The 21,749-nt window shown below is 40.8% G+C and overlaps 1 protein-coding gene across 2 annotated transcripts; it reads right to left on the reverse strand.

The window, feature by feature from the left end:
- Positions 1-7,583: 7,583 nt before the first annotated feature.
- LOC102229110 (solute carrier family 2, facilitated glucose transporter member 5-like) lies at positions 7,584-21,169 on the reverse strand. 2 transcript variants are annotated; one of them, XM_023333216.1, is made up of 12 exons: positions 21,041-21,169; positions 19,977-20,075; positions 17,163-17,323; positions 16,910-17,034; positions 16,311-16,456; positions 15,417-15,549; positions 15,152-15,315; positions 12,608-12,718; positions 11,059-11,160; positions 10,700-10,775; positions 9,478-9,605; positions 7,584-7,967 (listed from the first exon to the last, which is right to left on the reverse strand). In XM_023333216.1, exons 1-12 carry the CDS (start codon positions 21,083-21,085, stop codon positions 7,740-7,742), a joined length of 1,518 nt encoding a protein of 505 aa, XP_023188984.1. In that variant the 5' UTR covers positions 21,086-21,169; the 3' UTR covers positions 7,584-7,739. The 2 variants fall into 2 exon arrangements, with proteins under 2 accessions (XP_023188984.1, XP_023188983.1); XM_023333215.1 differs by having other exon boundaries at positions 15,152-15,339.
- Between the last annotated feature and the right edge of the window lie 580 nt (positions 21,170-21,749).

Genomic DNA, 21,749 nt, shown 5'->3' on the forward strand with positions numbered 1-21,749 from the left:
ATTCTAAACTTGTAATGAATTTTTTTAAAAAGTGGATGCACTGTCAAATGGTTTAACCATAAACATGCATAACCCTACATGTTTTTATTTTATTGGTGCAGACTGGAAGTGTGCTAGAAAGTGAACAATTATGATTGTCACAAAGGGTCTGGATCGTTGGCTGAACTTAATTAACCCAAGTATATATTTAATGAAATATTATATTTATCGCTTTTTTGTAACATGACTGCTTTCAATTGATCAGTAAACCGCGACACACCATACTGACAGCTGAACATTTGTTACAGTAAATAACTTGCAATGCAGACATCGGTAGCTGCGTTTCCATTGACCATATAATTCCACAAATTGAAATTACTAAAATAAATTAGCTTAATGGAAAAATAGCAATTTTGAAAAAAAAAACAAACAAAAAAACTCATGCGTTTGTGAAAGAATGACGAGCAAAAAACTGCGCTTTAGAGGGAATTGTAAGTTTATTGTAGTTGGTGTATTTTGCGAAACGACAGTGGAAACACTTTTTTCGCATCACGCTGGTCATAAGATCAACGACTAGATGTTACTCCTGGCAGAAAAGACAAAGAAGAAGACAGGAAGTAATAGGAGCAGGGGGGGGAAAGTTATGACAATTCCAAGGGCCCCTGACCAACAGGGGGCCCTCCACAATTTATTTATTTATTTTTGTTCATAGAAATAAAAATAAAAAATGGGGCCCTGTTAATGTATAATTAATTACAAAATTAATTATATTGTGTTTTCTAAAATTGTTTTTAGCAGTAAGAATTAAATGTTACCCCTCCCAGACCAAAAAGCTCACATTTGCCCTGAACCCCTCTGGATCTGCATGAAATGGTTCGTTCCTGCTTGGAGCTTGACGGTGACGATGTTCAGCAGCAGTCAGTGGAAAACAAGAACCACTGTGACATTTACTATGCTGCCTAGAAAAATAATAAAGTAGGTTTTCAAAAAATAGAGAGACAGAGAGAGAAAAAGGTAAAAGTGTCAATTTGTAACCCAGTTTTTCTCCGAGAGGTGAGTAGACTGTGAGATTATCAACCATTCAGCATAGTTAGCTTAGCTACAGTCTACTGCTTGCCTCTATTTCACTAGCATTTAATGAATGAAGAAAAGAAATATATGAACATATTCATATATTGAACTTGTCCCTGTATCTTTTACCACTTAACAACAGATGAGTCAGTCAGCAGCAGCTCTAGCCCCTCCTGACCCGTCCTCTCCTAAGTGAAATTAAAGCTGCAGTATGTAACTTTTATACTTTTTAAAAATGTTAAAATATTTACATATTTGTTAAAACTGTCATTATGTTGTGACAGTATGACATAGAGATAATCTGTGAAAAATCAATTTCCTCTGCCTTCTCCCAGTACTATCTAGAAACAACCAATCAGAGGCAGGAGAGTTTTAGTGCTGTCAATCACAATCTCATGTGGCTGCTCATCCCTATGCTGCAGCTAACGCAGCTTGTTGTGAATGCTCAGTCTAGTTAGCAGAGCTACCAATGACAGCAGATAAACATTATTCCTGTAATGATAAGTTGTTTTTCCACTATTAGCACATTTAGCAGTGAGTGAATGAGGATGATTGACAGCGTTAAGACCCTCCTTTCATTGTCATCATTGTCAAGATTCCTGGCGGTGGCCCTGAATAGGAGGATAATGGTGCAGCACGTTCCCACCTCAATCCTCAGGAAAATGGATAAAGGCTTGTTGATTCCTGCAAAAAGTGTGTGGTTTAGGTACAAACCACACACCAGTATAAGTTTATGCCTACTGAACTGTGAGGGTACAGATTTGATTCTTTATGGATTCGAGGAAATCCATTTCTGATTATAGCTACTTCCATTAACTTTGTTTTTAAACTCATTGAAGTTGTGTAAACTTTCCATCCTAGAAAAGAAACAGTTTCAGGGTCTTTAAAAAACCTTAAATTCATATATCTAAAATAGTGTCTTAAATTTAAAAAATAAAGTAAGTTGGCCTTAAATAGGTTAATCACAGATCTTACCTTTTGTTGTACATTTTGTCTCAAAGGACTTTTCTGTTGGTCAAAAGTTTGAGTTGCACACAGACATCGTCATTCTGTCCTGTAACTTGAGGCGGTTGAGGCTATCGTTAACTAGCTGCTAACATACCATTGCTAGCTAGCTAGACTTTTTTGGGTCTGTCATAAGAAAGAGTAAATTTATTGCCAGCTGGATGGATGACGTTCGCCACTGGCTCACTTCTGTTGCCAACTCTTAAGATGCTATATGCATTCTGTGCACTGCTACACTTTCCTTTGTGATACAAGAATTCTGTATAGTTTCACCAAATTGTAGATGGTGAAACTTACAGAAACCATGAGTTCAGAAAATTAGTAAGAGCCACAAGTTAATATAATTAAAGCTAAATGGTAACAGTGGTAAATGAAACTATATATCCCATCACATCTGAGTTTCTGTTAGGAGCACATCCGTCCTCCTCCAGCTTCCCTCCCCTTTTCTCCTTTCTGATCTATAAATACTCCGTCATCAGTGGAGGTTGGCTGTGAGAGGCACCGACCCCGACCTCTCTCCGTCCAGCAGAGCGGTGATTTATGGGGCCTCAGGCTGCTGCTAACCTTGCACTTGAGCCCTGGCAGTATAAATGATAGCGGGTCAGTGGCACCGTGGATGCTCCGTCTCTCTCTCTCTCTCCCCATCTCTCTGTCCTGTTATCATCACCGTGAAGAAGACATCATCCTCCTCCTCGCCGTCTCCTGCGAGTATAAATAGTGCCAGATCAGGTGACAACGCCGGCCTTGGCCTTTGATGGGAGCTTTAATTTCATGCCTAATTTCTCTCGGCAGAGCGAGGATCGATGCTGCCCCGCTCGTGCTCCCTCTCGCTCTGCTCTCTCTTTGGAGGTGCAAAGGCTGAAAGCAAAGAAAAGCAAATGTCCACCGCTGAATTATATGCACACATTAAGCCGTGCAGTACATCAGTGAATGTGCATTCCTATTGATATCCTTCACAGCAAGCAAATTACAGACAAATGGAGGTAAAGAGGCACAGAAGGAGACTCAGATTTGTCCAGCAGCACAGATGACTTAAGCAATCGATACAGCTGAAACAAATAGCTTTGGAAATAAGAGCAACAAGGAAAATATAACTACACAGCAGCTACCCACCTGAGTGCTGTGTGTGTTACACATCGCCACGGTGATAAATATGAGTCCCTGTCTGCAGCCCAGGGGAGGCATTGAACTCTAGTCCCTTTATAATGACTTTGTCTACCTATCGATCCGGCTATGATCCATGTACTGTAATTCTTATATCATCAGGCCTGGCCTCAACAATAACTCCCAGTCATATTTCGGGGCCTCCTGTCCACTTGACAACTTAATGATGCAAGGGTCCTTGCCGAGTTTGGATTTTTACCCAACTCCGCTCCCTCTTCCTTTCTCCTGCAGGACTTTAATTTCTCCTTGTTCTTTAAGACTAATATCAGTAAAAGCACCCAGAGAACATTCTGTCCAAGGATTTCTTTCTTTTATGCCACACACCCTCTCCTTTACACCCCTCTCTCTCGCTCTCTGCAGTACAGGACAGGGATTTTGTTTTTTTCTTTTTTTGGGTGATTTGAAGTGCAGCTCCCTGCAGGCTGAAAGGGAGACTCAGCTGTCCCTCTTTAGTCCCTGTTCTTCGTCTCCCCTAGTGCCAGAGCCGTATTTCATTGTCACTTCAACCCTTTCTTTTTAGCCTGGGTGTAATAGCGAGAGATATATGGGGCTCGGTTCTGCAGCCTTCTGAGCTTCCTCAGTCTTCGATAAAACACTGTCAGAGTGACAAAACAGCAGCCCCTGGGTATTCAGGCACAGATGCCCCCCTCATCCAGAGGCAATTACTCAACATCCTGCGCTGATCCTTTTAGTAACAACGCAACATCTTTGGTAAGGAAGAGTTTGAACAGTCATCAGCCTTCCTGTTCATCCCCATGACTTTAGAGACGCTCACTGGCCACTTTATTAGGTACAAGGCTGGCACAGAGATCAGTTTTTTTTTATTTTTACGTTTGCTAAAACTGACATTATGCCGTGACAGTATGATATGAGACAGAAGCTCCTCTGCCTTCTCCTGTAAATATATTTGCTGATTGTGACAGCATTTGCTACAAAATAATCGACTTTTTCGATTTACTCATAAGTACTCTTATGTAGTATGTCTGCTCTGTGCACAGTTATAGTGACAAAATATTTCCTGTCCATGGCCTTCCATGCATCGCATGCTGGAGCTATTATACCTGATTTTGGTCATCCTGTCATTTGAGCCAAAAACGTGTGACTCTTTAAACTGCATGTTGTACAAAAATGTCCGTTGCTTTGTTGAAGCACTGCACTGGTTTGAAAACAACTGTTCTTCTGTCTTTGAGTTAATAAACAATGAAAAACTATTCACACGTTTTGACAAGTAAAATCTGATTTCACCGTTTTGTCGTGTTTCACAGCTGCCCATCATGCACTAATGCATATACAGTATCTTATATAAACTAAGAGATGAGCATGAATTTATTATCTGTCTTTGACCAGCAGGGGGGGTTTGTGTGCACATGAAGCCAAAGAAGTTTGCCTTTAGCCACCCGACTCTCCTCTCACTCAAGCAGCATCCAGTATGATACAGACAGGCAGAGCTGCACTACAGTTTTATTTACAAAACCTGCAGTAAAATAATCCATGTCACCACGAGACAGGAAACCATCTTAAGTTTTTATTCTTAAGAGAGCTTTGTTTTCCACAAATGATCCTTATTTAAAACTTAACAATATTTTTCTTTCCTGCTTCCTGCTCCATTCTTAAACACAAACGAAGAAGAAAACACATCTAGGGAACAAAAGGATGAAAATAAAATGCCTTTGGGCAACGACGCCCAAACATTTTGTCATGTGAGAAAGAATGATAACGTAGAAAGCCACTGTGGGTCACAAAAAACTTGAATTTTAAATAAAACCACGAGAACTTATGTAAACGGGTTGGACACCTTATTTCCCTTAGTAACTTAAATGAACAATAAAATAAAATCGGCATCTACTCAGCCTATTTTTGTAAAACTTGTTTAAAAAACTGGAACATTTGAGTGACAAAAGGTCAACCATAGACAGTCGGCTGAGTTGCTGAGGATGTCATGATGCAAACATTCAATCCAGAGATTGAAATCACTCAAAGGATTTAATCAGACAATGGTCTATTTCCTTCCTTCACTCTTCAACCAAAATGAATCCGGGAAAGTTGTTTCGCTCCACCTTCACATCTCTCACTTCCTTCCTTACACGTTCTTTTCAGTTTCCACCTTTTATTTTTCTTATCTCACTTTCCGTCATCGCCCCCGTCGCCTCCCTCCCTCCCCCTCTCTCTCTCTCTCTCCGTCCTCACACCGGCACACAGTCCCCTCCTCCCTCCTCCCCCCCAGCCTTAATTGGGAGTCAGGCAGAGCAGTGGAAATCGCATTAACGCGGGCCCTGCCTGGGTGTGCCATCCATCTTCTTTTTTATTACGCCGCGCCGGGGCTGCCTGGGCCGCTGCCGTTCGATTTGTCACCGGCCTCGTTCGCTGATAACAGGCATTTGTCATCGCCTTGCCTCCCTGTTAATGTTATCATCTCCTCCCTGACAGCCGCCCTCCGCCGGGGAGCGCCTGCGACAAAGCACATCCGTCAAGCGAATATTTCCACGGCTAAGGGGACCGCGCTCTGCAATAAGCCACATTAAAGCACTTATGAAGGGTGCAGGCCGTGCAGTGTGTGCGGCGCATCCCTGTTTTGCGTGTGCTCGCGCGCGCGCGCGCGTGCGGCAAACCTTTAGCGTGCCTCTTGATCGCGCACGAGCTCGGTGCGCATCCGCACTCTGGTGTTTCAGGAGCGCGCGGTGCTCCTGTCAGTGTGGTAAAAGAGGCGAGGTGGGGGCCGACAGGGAGAGGAAGAGGTAATTTGTTGCAATTAATTACGCAGTGAGTGTGGCTTTGTTGTGTGGGAGAGCATTTTATCTGTTGGAATGCTTCCTTCGTCAGGGTGTGATGCTATTTGTTTGATTTATAGCTTCTGCCAGCCTGAGGCACAGCCAACTGTGTGTGTGTGTGTGTGTGCGTGTGTGTGTGTGTGTGTATGCTGTGGCATTATCCGCAGAAATATACTGTAGTCTCTGTGACAAGGAGACCTTTGTTTGAGAGTGATGTTACATATGAACAGGCCACTCAGCCCTTGCTGTTGGTCCTCTGCTGGGACTGGGGACTCCTCGGCCGTCCATTTGTCTTTCAGCAGCAGCTCCAAAGGTTGACCCTCCATCACGAGCGCGCCTCGCCTCTTTATAAGACAGGCGGTCGTGTCTGAAGTGTCGAGACCACTGCAGCATGCAAAACCCTCGCTGCAAACCCGCACACGCCGAAGTTCAACTCTTTTGTTTTTATGAGGACGCCGAGAGATGTGACAGCATTTATCCATTCTGCCCCAGCTGGGGGTTGCGGGGCCCTTCTGCAGGCGCTGACAGATGGATCGGCCAGCCTAGAGGCAGAGGGAAGAGATGAGAGGGAGAGGAGAGGCCTTCCGCATCGCTCATGCGGTATGAGTCGTGAACGCTGTGGCGTGTGTCGCATGTTGTGGCGGGGCCTCAACCTTCACAGAGCACCGGAGCCGTGAGGATGGCGGTGACAGCCGTAACTGAAATTCGCTCCACACTCTCGATCGCACACGCTAGCAGTTCAGACCAGATTGGAGGTGATCAGGAAGACTCTTGGTATGTCACAGAAATCACAGAAGATAGGCAGACCGGTAAGAGGAGCGTCGGCTGGAGGAGAAACCAAGAGGCCCATGGTAACTCTACAGGAGATGCAGAGTTCCTCAGCTCAGGTGGGAATCTGTTGTCATGGTGATGGGTCCACAAAATTGGCCTCAGCTGGTAGAGACATAATCTACACCAAAAGATTATATATATACATACGTCACAAAAGTTTGCTTCGTGGTACTGACTCAGGGGAGCTAAAATTTAAATGTGCAGAACACTTTTCAGTTTTTTTTTTTTTAATTTGTACAAAAATTGAAGAATGATGAATTGTTTCCCTTCAAACTAGCAACCTGTTGAGCGATACCAGAAAATGCCAGTTGAAATTCAATAAGACGTGACAAAGTTCAAAGGGCCAACCCAGGGCCCTCTAGTTTTACTTACTTGTTGTTCAAAACAAATCTGAGGATGCTCACTGGCTTTAGTTCATTTTCAGCTCAATATCCAGTGATTTGTCAGTCTTCAGCACTGCATATTAACCCGAAGTCCTGTTTATAGGTAGCTAAGCATCTGTCTTTGGCCAACAATAGGTCAAACGAGCCTAACTCTCAAAAATAGTGATATCATGTGGTGTTGAAAGAATCAAATTAACACAGTGGCTGAAAACTTCTGAGAGAAAACTGTGAAGTCTCCACAGTGCCAACGAAAGAGCCAAGCGGCCGTGGGAATTTGATCCGAATGTGACGTACAGTTGAGCTGAAGCACATGACTGTGTAGCCTCTGCTCCACGTCATGGACAAGAACTGAGGAATTTAACAACAATCAAACAAAAACATCTCAATGAAGCCAATGTTTTATTATACTTTCTCTTAGACTTGTTCAAGTAAAGCAGTCAATCTCACGGCCGCAGTTCATCGTCGTACTCTTTTTTTTTAAATTTTTTTTATTTATTTATTTATTTTTTACAGGAAGTTATTTTTCTCTTTCCACCTTTCACTTTTCGTCATGGAGCCTGAGTGATCCGTAGCCGTTCATCAGCGCCAGTTTCAGGTGACTGTTTGGAGTCGGATCCTCCTTCTGGACGCTGTTTTTGGTCGCGAACATCTGGCTGATCTCCAGGAAGGTTTTGTTCTTGGTCTCAGGAATGACCCATATGGTGTACGCAGCGACTCCCCAGCAGACCGCGCAGAAGATCAGGTAGCAGTACGGGCCCGTCATGTCCTAAAAAGGGACAACGCAAAATAATCCAAAAGGATACGGAAGCTGACTTTATTAACTTTAGTAACATTTAAAGTTTCTTGCGAATCAAAGCAATCATAAACTGCTGCTCCATGCAAATTGACAAAAAAAGCCTGTTGGGATGATTTTATTTCAAAAGTGTTTTCCGTTATGCTCATCAAATGCCATGGCATCTAGCTAAATAATAATTTTTGTTGTGTTGCTGTAAAATTAATTGCCCATTTGGACATGAAATCTGAAATGCTTCAAGTTCTATAGTAGATAATATTTTCCCCAAAAACATAATGTAGCACTTTCAGCTTAAGCTAATTTTTCAAACATGTTTGATAGTTGGGATTTTTTTGATGTTCAAACCAGATTTGTGTTGCATGACATTGCGTCAATTTTGTCAACCTAAAGGACATTTGGAAATTATAAGTTTATAGTAAAAATGTGAAATATTTTGCATAAACAAAAAGTGCAACCAGTTAGCAGGAAGATTAGGATCTGTGAAGAAAAAAACATCAACATAAAAAGTTAAAGTTAAAAACCTGCTCTTTGGAGACCCACAAAAACATATTCATTTATCCATCCACCCACCCAATTCTTCTGGATCTGAAGGAGTTCCTTGGCCAGAGGAGATTTATAGTCCCCTCTTCAGCTGACTCCTTTCGATGCACGGGAGCAGCTCATTTACTCGTAGCTGTCTTACAGAACAACCTCATTTCTGTCACTTTTAAAGTGACTGATTAACTTTGTGTTCGTCAGGCAAGTATTTATATCTCTCAGCAATAGGTCATGGTCGTAGCAGAGACGGATCGGTGAATGAAAAGGTCTTCATTACTACAAATGAGGCCCTAATCTGCACCTTTCACTCCATCCTGCCAAGACACAGAGATTGTTGAACTCTTCTTCTGGTTGAGAAAACGCATAAGCACCAGTGGACTATGATATTCTCAGTTTAGGTGGCCTGGCATATCGTTTGCAGATGAGCTCTGCTTTCTCCACTTTTTGATGAACAGAGACATTAAAAGCTTTATGTTTTAAACTTTAAAATTTCTGCTTTAAATTTCTCCACATCTTTCTCCCTAACCTGTCTTTGCTCCTACTTGGTCTTCATGATGCTGTTTGTTCACTGATGTTCTCTAACAAACCTCTGAGGCTTTTACGGAAACAGTCAGTTGCCACGACTGTTTCAGATATGATCACATATAAAAAAATTTGATAGATCTGTGTCCAGTTCACAAATAAGTGCTAATTTGTGTTCATCTTTCACGTAAAATCCCAGTACAATGCGCAGAAGTTTCTGGTTCCTGAAAAGCAAGATATTTATGTACATATATAAAATAGACATGACAGGCCATTCTGGCTAATAATAAGTGATCTGAAGCTTGTCCTCCAGAATAGAAAAGTTTCAAACTAGTTTGAAATCAAAAAGTTTCAAACCGTGATTGCATCTGAGGAGAAGTGAAAGAGCTTTGCATTGTTAAAAGTTTCAGATTCAGTTTCTGACCTCGAGGAAGGGAAAGACGAAGCCAATGGTGAAGTTGGACAGCCAGTTGAGGCAGCCGGCCACGGTGTAGGCCGACGGTCGGTGCGACTGCTTAAAGAGCTCAGCTGTGATCAGAAAAGGAACGCCGGCTGGAAGGACAGGACAAAAAAGTGGCCGTGTTAAAGTAGAAACCAAAACTGCTGCGTTCTGTGTCTGTTTGGTGAAATTTATAGGCTCGATCCGACCAAGCATCCAGTCATCACATAAATCCAATTTAATTACCCGGTGCTGTTATGAAATTAACACCAGCAACTTCATTCATCAAGTAGTTTATCAATATTCCCTCTCTGGCCTATTTACTAGCCTTTGCTCAAAATTAATAAATGGTGATCTAACAAAAGCCAAAGTGCTATTAAGTTACACTCGTTTCCTTTCATGTATTTCATTTAGTGTCCGTTATTGCAGGCAGGAAGATGGCCGACAACGTCTAGCAGAGGCAGGCAGTAAGTGTGAAAAGACGGCAGCTTTGCCGGGACCTCTACAAGTGTCGAGGTTACATCAGAGGGTGGCTTTGCTTTAAACATTTCTCATTGTTAGATTGTGCCTTAGCCAAAGCTCTAATGATCATCTTCCAGAATGATGTCCTCATTATCTGTGGCTGCTAACAGCAGACAGAGAGGTTTAGTACTGTCAGATGAATAACTATAGGCCATCATCCGTCAACATGCTGTACGTGAGAGCAAGGTTTCCTCCGAAAGAAACCGTATTCATCACAGGGAAGCTTGTGAACAATGAGCCATTAAAGGTCTAATTGCAGGAACAGAGATCCTCCTTCTTGTTCTGTGGTATAGATTTTTGCCGCGTTGATGAATGATGCTACGTACACCAGATTTGGCCCGATTCATCATCCTCACGGGTCCGCTTGATGTGGTGGTAAACTAACGCCTCGTAATTCTCTTCCCTCGTCTCATCTAAATGGCTACAGGAATGGATGTAGTGTGGCAGCACAGATTTCCTAATTTACAAGAGTAATGAAATACAATATCTCTTCATGCTCTCGTAGGGAGGATGGGGGGAGTGGAGGCTGAGTTCCTGCTGTTCCTCGAGCTTCCAGTAGGGAGCAGTGTCACCTTAAACTCAAGGGCTGCCTCTGCTTGACGGAAAGGGTTCAGATTGAGGTCTGGGAGTATTTTCTCCTCCTGTGAAGTAAAAATTGGTAGGATATGATGGAGTTTGATTTTACCTGGACCTATGCAGAAGCCAGCGATGATCCCCACAACACAGCCCACACTGATGTAGCTCATGAAGGGAAACTGCGCCTGCAAAGCCACGGAAATTTGCGCACTTTCTAATGACTATCCATTTAATTGCACTCAATCATTTTGATTATAAGATACCAGAAACATAATTTGTACCATGTGGTGCTCCTTGACATTTACTTAATATGACACATAATTACTTTCTTGCTTGTATTGCTATTGTTTACAGGCACAAACAAGACAGGGGAAGAGGCAAATTATAGATATCTGAACTTACTGACTCTAGTATTCCTGTTTAGTAAAATGCACACAAGTTTTTCAGATGCAGTCATTGTAGATGTACCTGGAGGAGGACGGACACGGTGATTCCCACACAGCACAGACCCATGAAGAGGAACCCACCGATAATCAGAGGTCGTCTGCCCACACGCTCAATGGTGAAACACTAAATAATGGAAGAGGAAGTGGTGAATGGCTGGCAACTGTAGACAAATAAAAAGGGCAGAAACATTTGACATTTTCAGCATCCATCTTCTGTGTTTTAATGTCCGCTTCATAGCACACTTACCATATTGTGCGAAAGTCTTGAGTTAATTTTTTTAATTTTTCTGTTTACTTTTAAGAAGTCAATTTTTATGGTAGCACTGAATCTTTTCTCAACGTTTTGGAAAAATAAGGTATTTAAAGCCTTTTCTTTGGACTTTGGCTGCTCCCTTGTATTAATTTTGTTCAGTAAAATAATGTCTAAGATTATGTACAAATAAAAAGTATGACACGCATTTGTTTTACTGTTTTATCTCCAAATATAATCCAGGGCAACAAACTACCTAACGACCTTTCAGAGGAATGTCGTTTATTTTCTAAACTGTGGCTGAACCTAGACTTATTCAGCCACAAAAAAAATAAATGTTTAGACATTTTATCAGCAATTACAGCTCAATTTGTTTTAACTTCTTCCACCTCATCTGTTTTAAGTAAAGAATAAAACAAAGATTGATTGTCTGAAAAATAACATTTTAACAACAAAACAGGAGCTATTAGATGAAAACTTTGAAATCAATAGATGATAACTAGACTCTCATTATCCCTCAATTGAGTAACAGTTCTTCAACCTGGTTGTTGAACCGGTATAGTACAACAGTAACAAGCTAAAATCCATCTGCAGTTAATTAACTGGGTTTCATGTTGGCTAACAGTCTAACTGAGACGCTGCTCGTAGCTTCCTCTCATCTTGCGGTATTGAAGGGTGGTGCTTCTTTAATTTCCTCATCATGACTGTCATTGGTTTTTTATTCACCACTTGTCTTTAGCGCAACCAGAACAAAGTGGATTGACCTTCTTTCAGCCAGCTGACTTGCAGTGTGTAGCAACATGTGGACAACACCACATTATTCGACATTCCAAATGGCCGGAGAAAACTCTGTCACTCCTTCACTTTCTATGGCATCTGGTTAGACGTTTTTGAAGCAATGAAATGATATAATTGAAGATGTTAGCAGTTTTAAAACACTAGAATACACTGATTCCAGTAACTTCTTCTTTTTGCTACAGAAAAAAATGAAACAATGAAGAAGACATTACTAACAAAAATACAATGAAAAGGTATTAAAAGCACAATTTTAAAGCAATTTCTGGTAGAGTTTAAATCAAGCTAATGTCTGTACACTAAAATAATTTGATTAATCATGCTGTACAATGTTGTGTAGTAATTCAATTCCTTTCAGACTTTTTAAAATAGTCTTTTTTACAATTTACTAATTAACTCGCCAGTCAACATAATCATGTCACCAGAGGAGTTGACTTCATGTTTCAGTCTTGTCCTGTCAAAATGATCTGCTGTTAAATAAAGCCAATCACAGACTGATAAACGTCTCATCAAAATGTTTGCTCACCCCCAGCATCCCAGCGATGACCTCTACGGCTCCAGTTCCCACCGTCGTGTACTGAATGTGAGGTTCTGGGATTCCCGCATTCCTGAATATTTCATTTGTGTAGAACCAGATCTGAAATTCAGCAAAAAACATGAAGTTTTTCAGGATGATTCTGACAGAGTAGAAACTCAGAATTAGATTATCTCACTTTCTAAGGAGCCAAAAAAACCCGCCTTGTTATTTTGCGCTTTCACTTGATTCATTATGCCGATCATTTTCATTAGTCCGACAATCACTTATGCGTTTGAGGTTCTGCGTTTCATGAGCGTGGATTGCTGACAAGTGCTCCCCTTGAAATTAATTTGTGCGTTCTCATCAATCACATTTTACCGGAGCGGCATCCATCATTGATGAGGTGAGGACAGAAATGTGATCGGCGCAGTTCAACCCTGTCTTGTTGATTTAGTAACTGAACATGTTGCATTTTATCAACATAACTTTGAAACATGCATAGGATTCGTGTGTCTGGTTACAGTGAAACAACATTTCCTTGTGTTCTTTTTAAAGAAAATGTCTTGTGGTTCATTTGCAAAATCTTAATTTTTTCCCCCAGCTATTCTTTTGTATGCTTATTCCTGACGAGTTTGGAACCATTTTGCTGTTGATGATCCAGTTTGGGTCAAGCTCAGAAAAAGTCCAAACCTCATAACCTCACATATTATGAGGTTTGTTGTTGCGTTACGGCACAAAGTGGTGTAGGAATATGAAGTGGAACTAAAATAATGTTTAAGGTTATGTACAAATAAAAGCAACAAACTACCCAATTAGTAAATAAAATTGTGGAGAAATTCCTGGTAAATTCACAAAGAGATCATTAATCAGAAAAGCTGCCAATTTGTCCATGATTTTGGTCTGAGATCAAAAACAAACTCTTCTGCAACTTTCAGGTCACCCACTTCCTACAAAAATGGCCTTTTTACCATAAAGAAAAAACAATTGCCACATCTTTTATGCCAAAAGATGATTTAAGGTAAAAAAAAAAAAAAACAACAACAACAAAAAAAACTTTTGGCACAAAATGACTTCGGCCATTATTTTAGGAAAGTAGCAAAATCATTTTTAGGCAGAAAATGAACACCCTGAGCAAATCCCCACTACCCTAAAAACTCCTGGTGGCAGCATCATGCTGTGACGACGCTTTACAGGGGCAGTGTAAGGGGTCAGAGGTCATTACAGGGTTATCATTGAAGAAGACCTTCTTCAGACAGTAAAAAGCTTCAGACAAGAGCAGATGTTCAATTTGCAGCTGGGGAACCACACCTAAAACCAGCTAGAGCTACAACTTAGTGGCTCAAATTATATTTATGTGTTAAGACCAAAACTGAATGGAGAATGTGTGGTGATACCTGAAAACTGTGCCTCACTCTCCAGCCAGTCTGACTGAGGACTTATTTCAGTGTTAAAATGTGTAAAGCTGGTAGAGACAAACCCAAATAGTCCAGATTATGCATCTGTTGGCTGAAGTGTTGGGTTCATTCAGATTTAACTTTGAGAAATGTTCTGCCGTTTGCTTTTTACTTTCTGTTCATTCAGCGTTTGTAACTGAGGCCTGTAGAGTCTGAAATGAAGCTCTTGAGAAGCAGCAGCATCTCCCACTATTTCCATCCTAGCATTGTGTTAGCATGAACCTGTATGCTCCAGACGAGCTAAATGCTAACATTTGTCTGAGTAATGCTGCATTTTACTGGTCTAATTCAGTATTTCAAATATTTTCATGTTACATTCCCACAATTTAATGCTTGTTATTGTAATTTCAATGTGATAAACTACTGAAGTGGCATAAAAACATGGGGACATGGGTCTTACAATTTTTTGGCACTCAAAGATTTCAAAAGTGTGGCATGCATTTACACTCGCCCTTCTCTACTCTGACACTACTCGGTAAAATCTTTGCATAAATTACCGCCGTACAAACTCAGGGACAATGAGTTCCCAATCCGGTTCCACAAAATGAGTAATACATGCTGATAGTTTCCGTCAAAACTTTAGATGAGAGCAGATAATAAATCATTAACTGAAATAAGATGTTTTAGATTTCAGTTTCAGCCTCATGCTCTTGTCTGCGTACGTGAAGCCTTGCAGAGTTCCTGCGTGGAGCAGCTGGGACCGAGCGACCCAGCAGGAAGCCCCCGCCCTGCTGGGAAACGATGCCACCGTGAGCCAGCATGCCTGGAGCTCCCATCCACACGAAGCAACGAGCACAAAGATGTGCTCCACTTTGCGTTCAGATGGGTGGACCTTGTTAGGTGAGGTTGCAGTGAGAAAGATAATGAGGCATGATCGTGTCGCCCTCAGCTTAGCTATTCAGCGGGTGTAGTACTGTGCGACTCTGTGATGTATGGACAGAAGGAAGGAGCCCAGCTGGGACCTGCAACAGTCTGAGCTCTCGTTTTTGTTGTTTTGTTTTTTTGCATGAAGCGCACAGAGCGATGCACTTTATCCAAAATGAAAAAAAACAACAAAAAAACAAAACGCGACAAAGCCGCTGCTCTGTTCCCCACTCACTGCATCAATCCCAGACAGCTGCATCCCGATGTTGACCACCACGATGGTGAGGACCTGCCAGCGGACAGAGCAGTCCGTGAGCAGACGGCGGACAGAGAGGGTCTTGATGGAGGAGAGCGACCGTTGTTCCTCCTGCATCTCCTCCACCTCAGCCTGGATGTTGCCTTTTTTGCGGAAACATTTGAGGGCTGGAGAACAGAAGCAGCTTCTGAATTTTACAGCACATAAAAGTGAAATGACAAAGGAAGGAAGTGCCGTCTCTGACCTGAAACGGTCGCGTGGACATTTCCCTTCTCAATCAGCAGGTACCGTGGACTCTCTGGAAACCATGGCAACAGCATCAGCTGGACCAAAGTAGGAAACAATACAAGGGAGAGAAGCAGCGGCCAATGTTCTTCCTGTGTGAGGAAATGCCAAAAAATATATATATATTGCTTTTTTTAAACTATGCTGTTTCTGTAAGAAATATGTAAAAATTAAGCACATTGACAAACAAACAAATACTTTTTTTAAAGACATTCATGGTTTTCCATGCAGCTACTCAATAACTGCTCACATTGGTGTTCAGATTGAAAGACCTGAAGGTATAAACCAATATTTTTGCTTGGCCACGTGTCGTGAAATTTCCGGGGTCGAGCTCAAATTGCACGTGAACGTTATCTAATTATAGATTCTTTTGTTTACACGCTTCACCAAGCAACTTAAGCACATTTTTAAGTGATATGTAAACATGCAAGCCCATGGACTTCTTTGTTTCACTGTTGTGAATTCATTATCTTGACAGGGTTGTTTAGCTTTTCCTGTCATTTGCAAAGTTTGGAATTTCTTTAAGCAAGTTTTAAGAAAACTAACGACAAATTAGTCTTTTATTTGCCAGATCTGCAGTGTCCTGCAACTTTTAGATGTGTTTCTACTTCAACACTCTTGAGTCCAATAATGAGCTAACTAGCAGGACTCTGGAGAGCCTGATTGCGAACTGAGGAGGCAATTTAGACATTTGACTCAGGTGTGTTGGACCAGGGGCACATCTAGAAGCTGCAGGACACCAGGTTTGATTGTTTTTAATCCCAGGTTTTAAAATGTTCTGATAAGAATAAGAATATTAGGAAAAAGAATAACAAGACGAGCTGACTCAGACACAGTGCACAACATTTGGTACCTTTCCTAGCAGCTCAGAGAGCCCAAGAACCTGAGCGCCAAAGACTCCCAGACAGATGTGGATACTGGGAACAAGGCCCAGAAACCCGCGTAGGTTCTTGGGGGCGATCTCTCCGAGGTACATTGGCACCACGCTGAGAGAGATCCCTGAAGAAAAAACATAAAACTTCGGATCGATATGTCACACCATGTGCTCATAAAGAGGGCGATCATTTCTCAGGATTTCGAAAGGAAACTTGTTATATTTACACCTCAGACTTTTATTAGTTTGGTGCACTGCTGACCACTGAAGTGAGAATGAGGTGAGAGCCGAGGCCTTAAAAAAAGGTTTGAAATGATTTGTGACATTGTTCAGAAAATATTCTGCAAGCAGAAGAACAGCTGTCTCAACATACACACAGGTCTCAGTGGTCCAAGCAAGTTAACCCTGGAAGCAGAACCCAAGATGCTAAAAGAAGTCTCCAAAACCTGCAGCAGGTTCGTTCTACAGCTGATCTCAAAGTGCTTCTTACGTTGAGCCTTTTACAAACTAACTCCGATGCATGAACCTACATTGAGAAATAAGCAAATGTTTTCTGTTTTTGTTTGGGGTAGGCCTACCTGAATGGACCCCTGTGATGAAGCGTCCTGCGACGACCATGAAGGGATTCCTGAACCATCTGCTGAAGCCCATCAAAGACCCTCCGATAAACACCAGCATGGTGGACCGCACCAGAGTCCCTTTTCTGTTCAAACACATAACCTGTCACAGCTCATCGCTCCTAATTATGCTGAGGTTTTCAAAGACCATCAGCGAAAGAAAGTCATTTTTACAAGCAAAACAGGAAAGTAATCCATCTGCATCCACTCTGACCTTCCATATTTAGTGACAAGTTTGCCCACCAGCAGTGCACCGGTCATCCCACCGATGGCAAAGATGGACACAGTGAGGGAGTATAAGATTGTCAAGAAATGCTCATCAGGGATCCAGTGATGTTGCTCGGTTAGCGTCTCGTTGTAGAAGGCTTTGATGTACTGGGAGAGGAGAAATCATTTTTATAACACTCCAAACAGCACTGAAGCAAAAGAATACACGGTTTCATACCAAATTGAGCTGAAGTCTAATTCATTTCTTAAACAAAGCTGCCAAATTTGGGTGAAATATAATGTGATAGGTAAAAAAAAAAGAAGAAAAAGTCCAAAATAGTCCTTAGTCTTTCACTCTAAATTTTATTATGATGCCCTCCAGCATTCCTCAGATTTTATTCAGTTTTAGCTGAAACTGCACTGAGCAGAAATGAAACTCAGTCTAGTTTTACTCTAAGATTCAATTCATTTATGTGACATCAATATGAACACTAGGAGGAAGACAAATCAGTAGACCATTAGATAGAGGATATGTTATATAACATGTTTTCTGTTCAGTCCATAAAATAAGAAATGTGTCATAAGATATACAGTGACCTCTAATTGATAGTAACATCAGCTTTTTAAAAAAAAGAAAGTCAGGATTTTAAATTAAAAGACGACATCATAATTCTCCAAGTTCAGCATTTCTTCATTGGCCTGCTGTTAAACCCACAGCAATTAAGATTCTAGCAAAAGATTTCCACAAAAACCTCCGATCAATAAATTCATATTTTTCAAACAGACAACTTCACTCAGACTGCAGCTTACAACTTTCCACTTTGAGAGACTTAAAATGTGTCTTTTTGTTATGTGTCTAAGTTTAACCAATAACTTATTCACTGTTTTTACTCAATTTGTGCCTCATTTCCTAATATTACTGTTCTGTCTTCTTGCTTTTTCTCCACAAAAACTACCCCTGGATCTGTGCCTCTGCTTCTCTTTACTGCCTGCATAAAATTTAAATATACTTAAAAATATATATTCAAACTTGACTTTTAAATCAAATATACTGAAATTCTGGGACCTTGTATCATTTAAAACTGAACAATTCATGTTTAAAGTAGGAAACCATCGACTTCCACACAATATGCAAAAACTCTTTTGTGACACAGTGGGGGGTTATAATTTAAGAGAAGGAAATAATAAAAAAAAGAGTTTTTGTTTATCAATGTGTAGATTTATGGAGTAGATTTGTGGAATGATGAGTTAAAAAAAGTACAAATATAAACCAGCTTGAAAAACTGTTCGAAAGGGAGCTTGTTGGAAAATATGTTGCAAAAATGCTAATGACCATAATAAAAAAAGCTTAAATAATTGTATACTTAAGGATGTGAATGTGGCATTTAAGTGACATGGAAATAATTTAAATTTATCTGGTGTTTGGAGATTTAATTGTTTATAAGTTGATGAGCATGAGAGGGAAACATACTGTAAGATCTTGTATCTTTTACCTGCTCCTTTTCGAACGGATAATGTAAAATAGCATGTCAGTTGTTCATAATAATTTGTTTTAATTTTTATTTTTTTCTTGTTTTTACTCTTTGTCTGTAAAAAAAACAGTAAGAAGTTCACATATGTTCAATTTAGTGAGGAACATTTGTTTCCTACGGTGGATTTTATTCTCTTGTGCTTCTTTAATTGGCTCCTTAGCTTGTGGAAGACATTGAGCCCCAACATTGTCTTATGACATTATTATCAAACTTTACAAAAATTGTTGCAATAAAAGCCTCAGCATGGTGACTCCCGATGATCCAAATAAAAACAAAATCCCTTACAAAGTGCTCATTGTATCTCCTTTGTTTTTAAGTGAAGAAAAGCGCCAATCTGAAACAGAGTGTTGTAAACTAGTCCTGCTTCAGAACGGGGTCGTCCACGTCAAAACAGGAATGTTCACAGCTCAGCCGCTGCACCGCAGCAAATCAGACGGAGAAGGAGCAGAACAGAACAAATGATGGATTAGGAGCCGAGGAGCATGAATGACACGCTGACGCAGCAACATGAGGAGCACGTTCCGATCTGCCTTACAGAAAATTATCAAAACATTATACTTTTATTTGATTACAGGGACGAGTTGTAATAGTGATGCCAAAACCTTTGGTCAAAATCTTAAGACTTTATGTATGGTTGAAAAAAAAAAATTTCAAGTCAAAAATGAAAAAAAGAGAGAAAAATTAAAGGAGGAATAAATATTTAACTAAAATTAAAGTGAGTCTGATTTGTGTGAAATTGCAAAAAGGATCTGCACACCTTTGTTTGTCTTGTCAAAAGGAAGGCTTGCAGTTTTACACTGCAGAAGCTCAAAATCTTACCAGGTCTTTTTGTCTAGCTTCTAGTTCATGTTATAAATGAAATCAATATTAAGGAATTATTGATTTAAAACAAACTCAAATCTTGCTGAAAAGTTACTTGTGATTTGTCTTATTTTTAAGTAAGATATTTGCACTTGAAATTATGTTTATTTTTTGCAATGTAACATTTATTGAGGTAACTGTTTTCTCTTTTCTAGGTCTCAAAAAATATTTTAGCCTGTTCCCTGCAAAAAAAAAAATCAAAAATTACAGCATTTAGCCAGTTTAATGACTGGATGCCCCCAAATCTGCCTCTGCTGCCAGTCCAAATCTGTAACACTGTAGAATTGCAGTCGGGGGTCGCATGAAGTCATCCTGAGTGGCTGCACTATTCAGGGCCTTGATAACCACTAAAATAAAATCTACTGACTCAAAGAACCTGTGAACGTTTTGAGTGTTTTGAGGACGATGCAGAAGCTGCAGAGACCAACCTCTGCAGGCGAGTTGACGACGGCCAAATTGAAGCCGTAGAGCATGGAGCTGCCGAACGAGGCCAGGAAAGCCACCGCCAGCAGTGACCATGTGAGATGCTACAGAGAGGAGAGCAAAGAAGCAAATGAGAAACAAACAAACTGTGACCCTTACCGCACATTTTCCACCATAGAAAGAAATTTTACGGCATCATGTGGCTGCCAAACAAACATCTGACCTGTACAATTATTACAGCGTGAAGCAACTAAACTTTGTGTCATTTCCATGAAACAAATCACTGCACTAGATCACACAAACACTTGTGAGCTTAAAAATTTGCTGTTGCTTACATCTCAATCACACGCAGCCTAAAAATATGACATGAAATCTTTTCTGAAGTTAAAACTTTTGCCCTCACAGAGGCAAAGGCCGCATGTGACGCTCTCTTTAGATTTTGAAAAAAGACAAAATAGGTCAAGATCTGTAAGATTTTCACTTTTTTCCAACTTTATATGTCCATTCCTTTAGATCAGGGGTCTGAAACTCCAGTCCTCGAGGGCCGCTGTCCTGCAACTTTTAGATGTGCCTCTGCTGCACCACCTGAATAGAATAATTAGGTCATTAAGGCTCTGGGGAACTGATCTACACAAGGAGGAGGTAATAAAGCCACTTCATTCCAGTGTTTTGTACCTGTGGCACATCTAAAAACTCTAGGACAGGGGCCCTCGAGGACTGGAGTTTGAGACCCCTGCTTAGATGTTGCGGAATGACACTAGTGTGAGTGTGAATGAGGGAAAAGAAGGCTGACCGAACAAAAGCTGCTCAGTTCTTCTAATAAATCTAATTTAGGTCTAAATTGAGGAAGTTTTGAGCTCTGAATAGTTCAGAGGAGACGACGCTGAGCAGTCGGCATCCACCCAAGTATATTTTACTTTATCTAATGTTGAACCTCGCCTCACGACTTCAACCTTCCTCTCTGGTTGTGTTGCATACAAGATGGTAGAACCTCTGTCACACAACAAGCAACTTACTTTTTTTTTTGAGAAAATACGAGCTTTTGAGTGACGAGGAAGAGTGAACTCACCCCACTGATTTTTGCAGCATTTTCCTTTAACAGCTCCTCTGCCATTTATGTCATGAATAATTCCTCCTCTGGTATAATCAGCTTGATGGAGACGAGGGGCAGCTCATCAAAGGGACCCGTGAAAACGCCTCACTCCGTGTCCCATTTGTAGATTCCTCCCATCGCTCACGTGGCGCAGAGGAGGCGCTTCCCGACGAAGGGCGGATTCGGCCAACTTATTATCAAACTCCTGATCCATTCCCAAACCAGCCGTGAATTGGTTCCACTGGATCCGGCCCATTAGAGATCACATGAGCCCTGTGGGTCATCCTAAAGAGCAACACCGCTGGTAACAAACAGCTAATGATGGAAAAGCTTGGCTTTTAATAAACATTTAGGGAGGAGAATCAGCAAGAAAAGATGCTGAAGAAACTGTCAAAAGTTGGCAAACGATGAACTGTGAGAGTCAAATTAAATGAATACTGTGTGAATTACCAGATAAGTCACATTAACTGTGATTCCATATTTACTAAAGTGTCATTATTATGCATTACGATATATATATGTGTGTGTGTGTATTCCTAAATTAATCTATGCTAAAGTGCTACAGTGATATTTTGTTTTTTGTTTGAAAAAGCACATTTTGTGTCTGAAATTATAGTTTATTTCACCTAAATGTTGGGTTTCCTCCGCCCAAGACTAAAACCTATAAATTACTATTTGTCGCTCT

The sequence above is a fragment of the Xiphophorus maculatus genome, chromosome 5, assembly GCF_002775205.1.
Source record: "Xiphophorus maculatus strain JP 163 A chromosome 5, X_maculatus-5.0-male, whole genome shotgun sequence".
NCBI classification, from domain to species: domain Eukaryota; kingdom Metazoa; phylum Chordata; class Actinopteri; order Cyprinodontiformes; family Poeciliidae; genus Xiphophorus; species Xiphophorus maculatus.

Bases quoted from the DNA above. Each gene is read 5' to 3' on its own strand.
- LOC102229110 (XM_023333215.1), bottom strand. From the start codon at position 21,085: ATGGCAGAGGAGCTGTTAAAGGAAAATGCTGCAAAAATCAGTGGG. The intron at 20,076-21,040 runs GTGAGTTCACTC...TCCTCTCTGTAG, and splicing joins ATGCTGCAAAAATCAGTGGG to CATCTCACATGGTCACTGCT. The intron at 7,968-9,477 runs GTCAGAAACTGA...GTCCCTTTTTAG, and splicing joins TCGTCTTTCCCTTCCTCGAG to GACATGACGGGCCCGTACTG.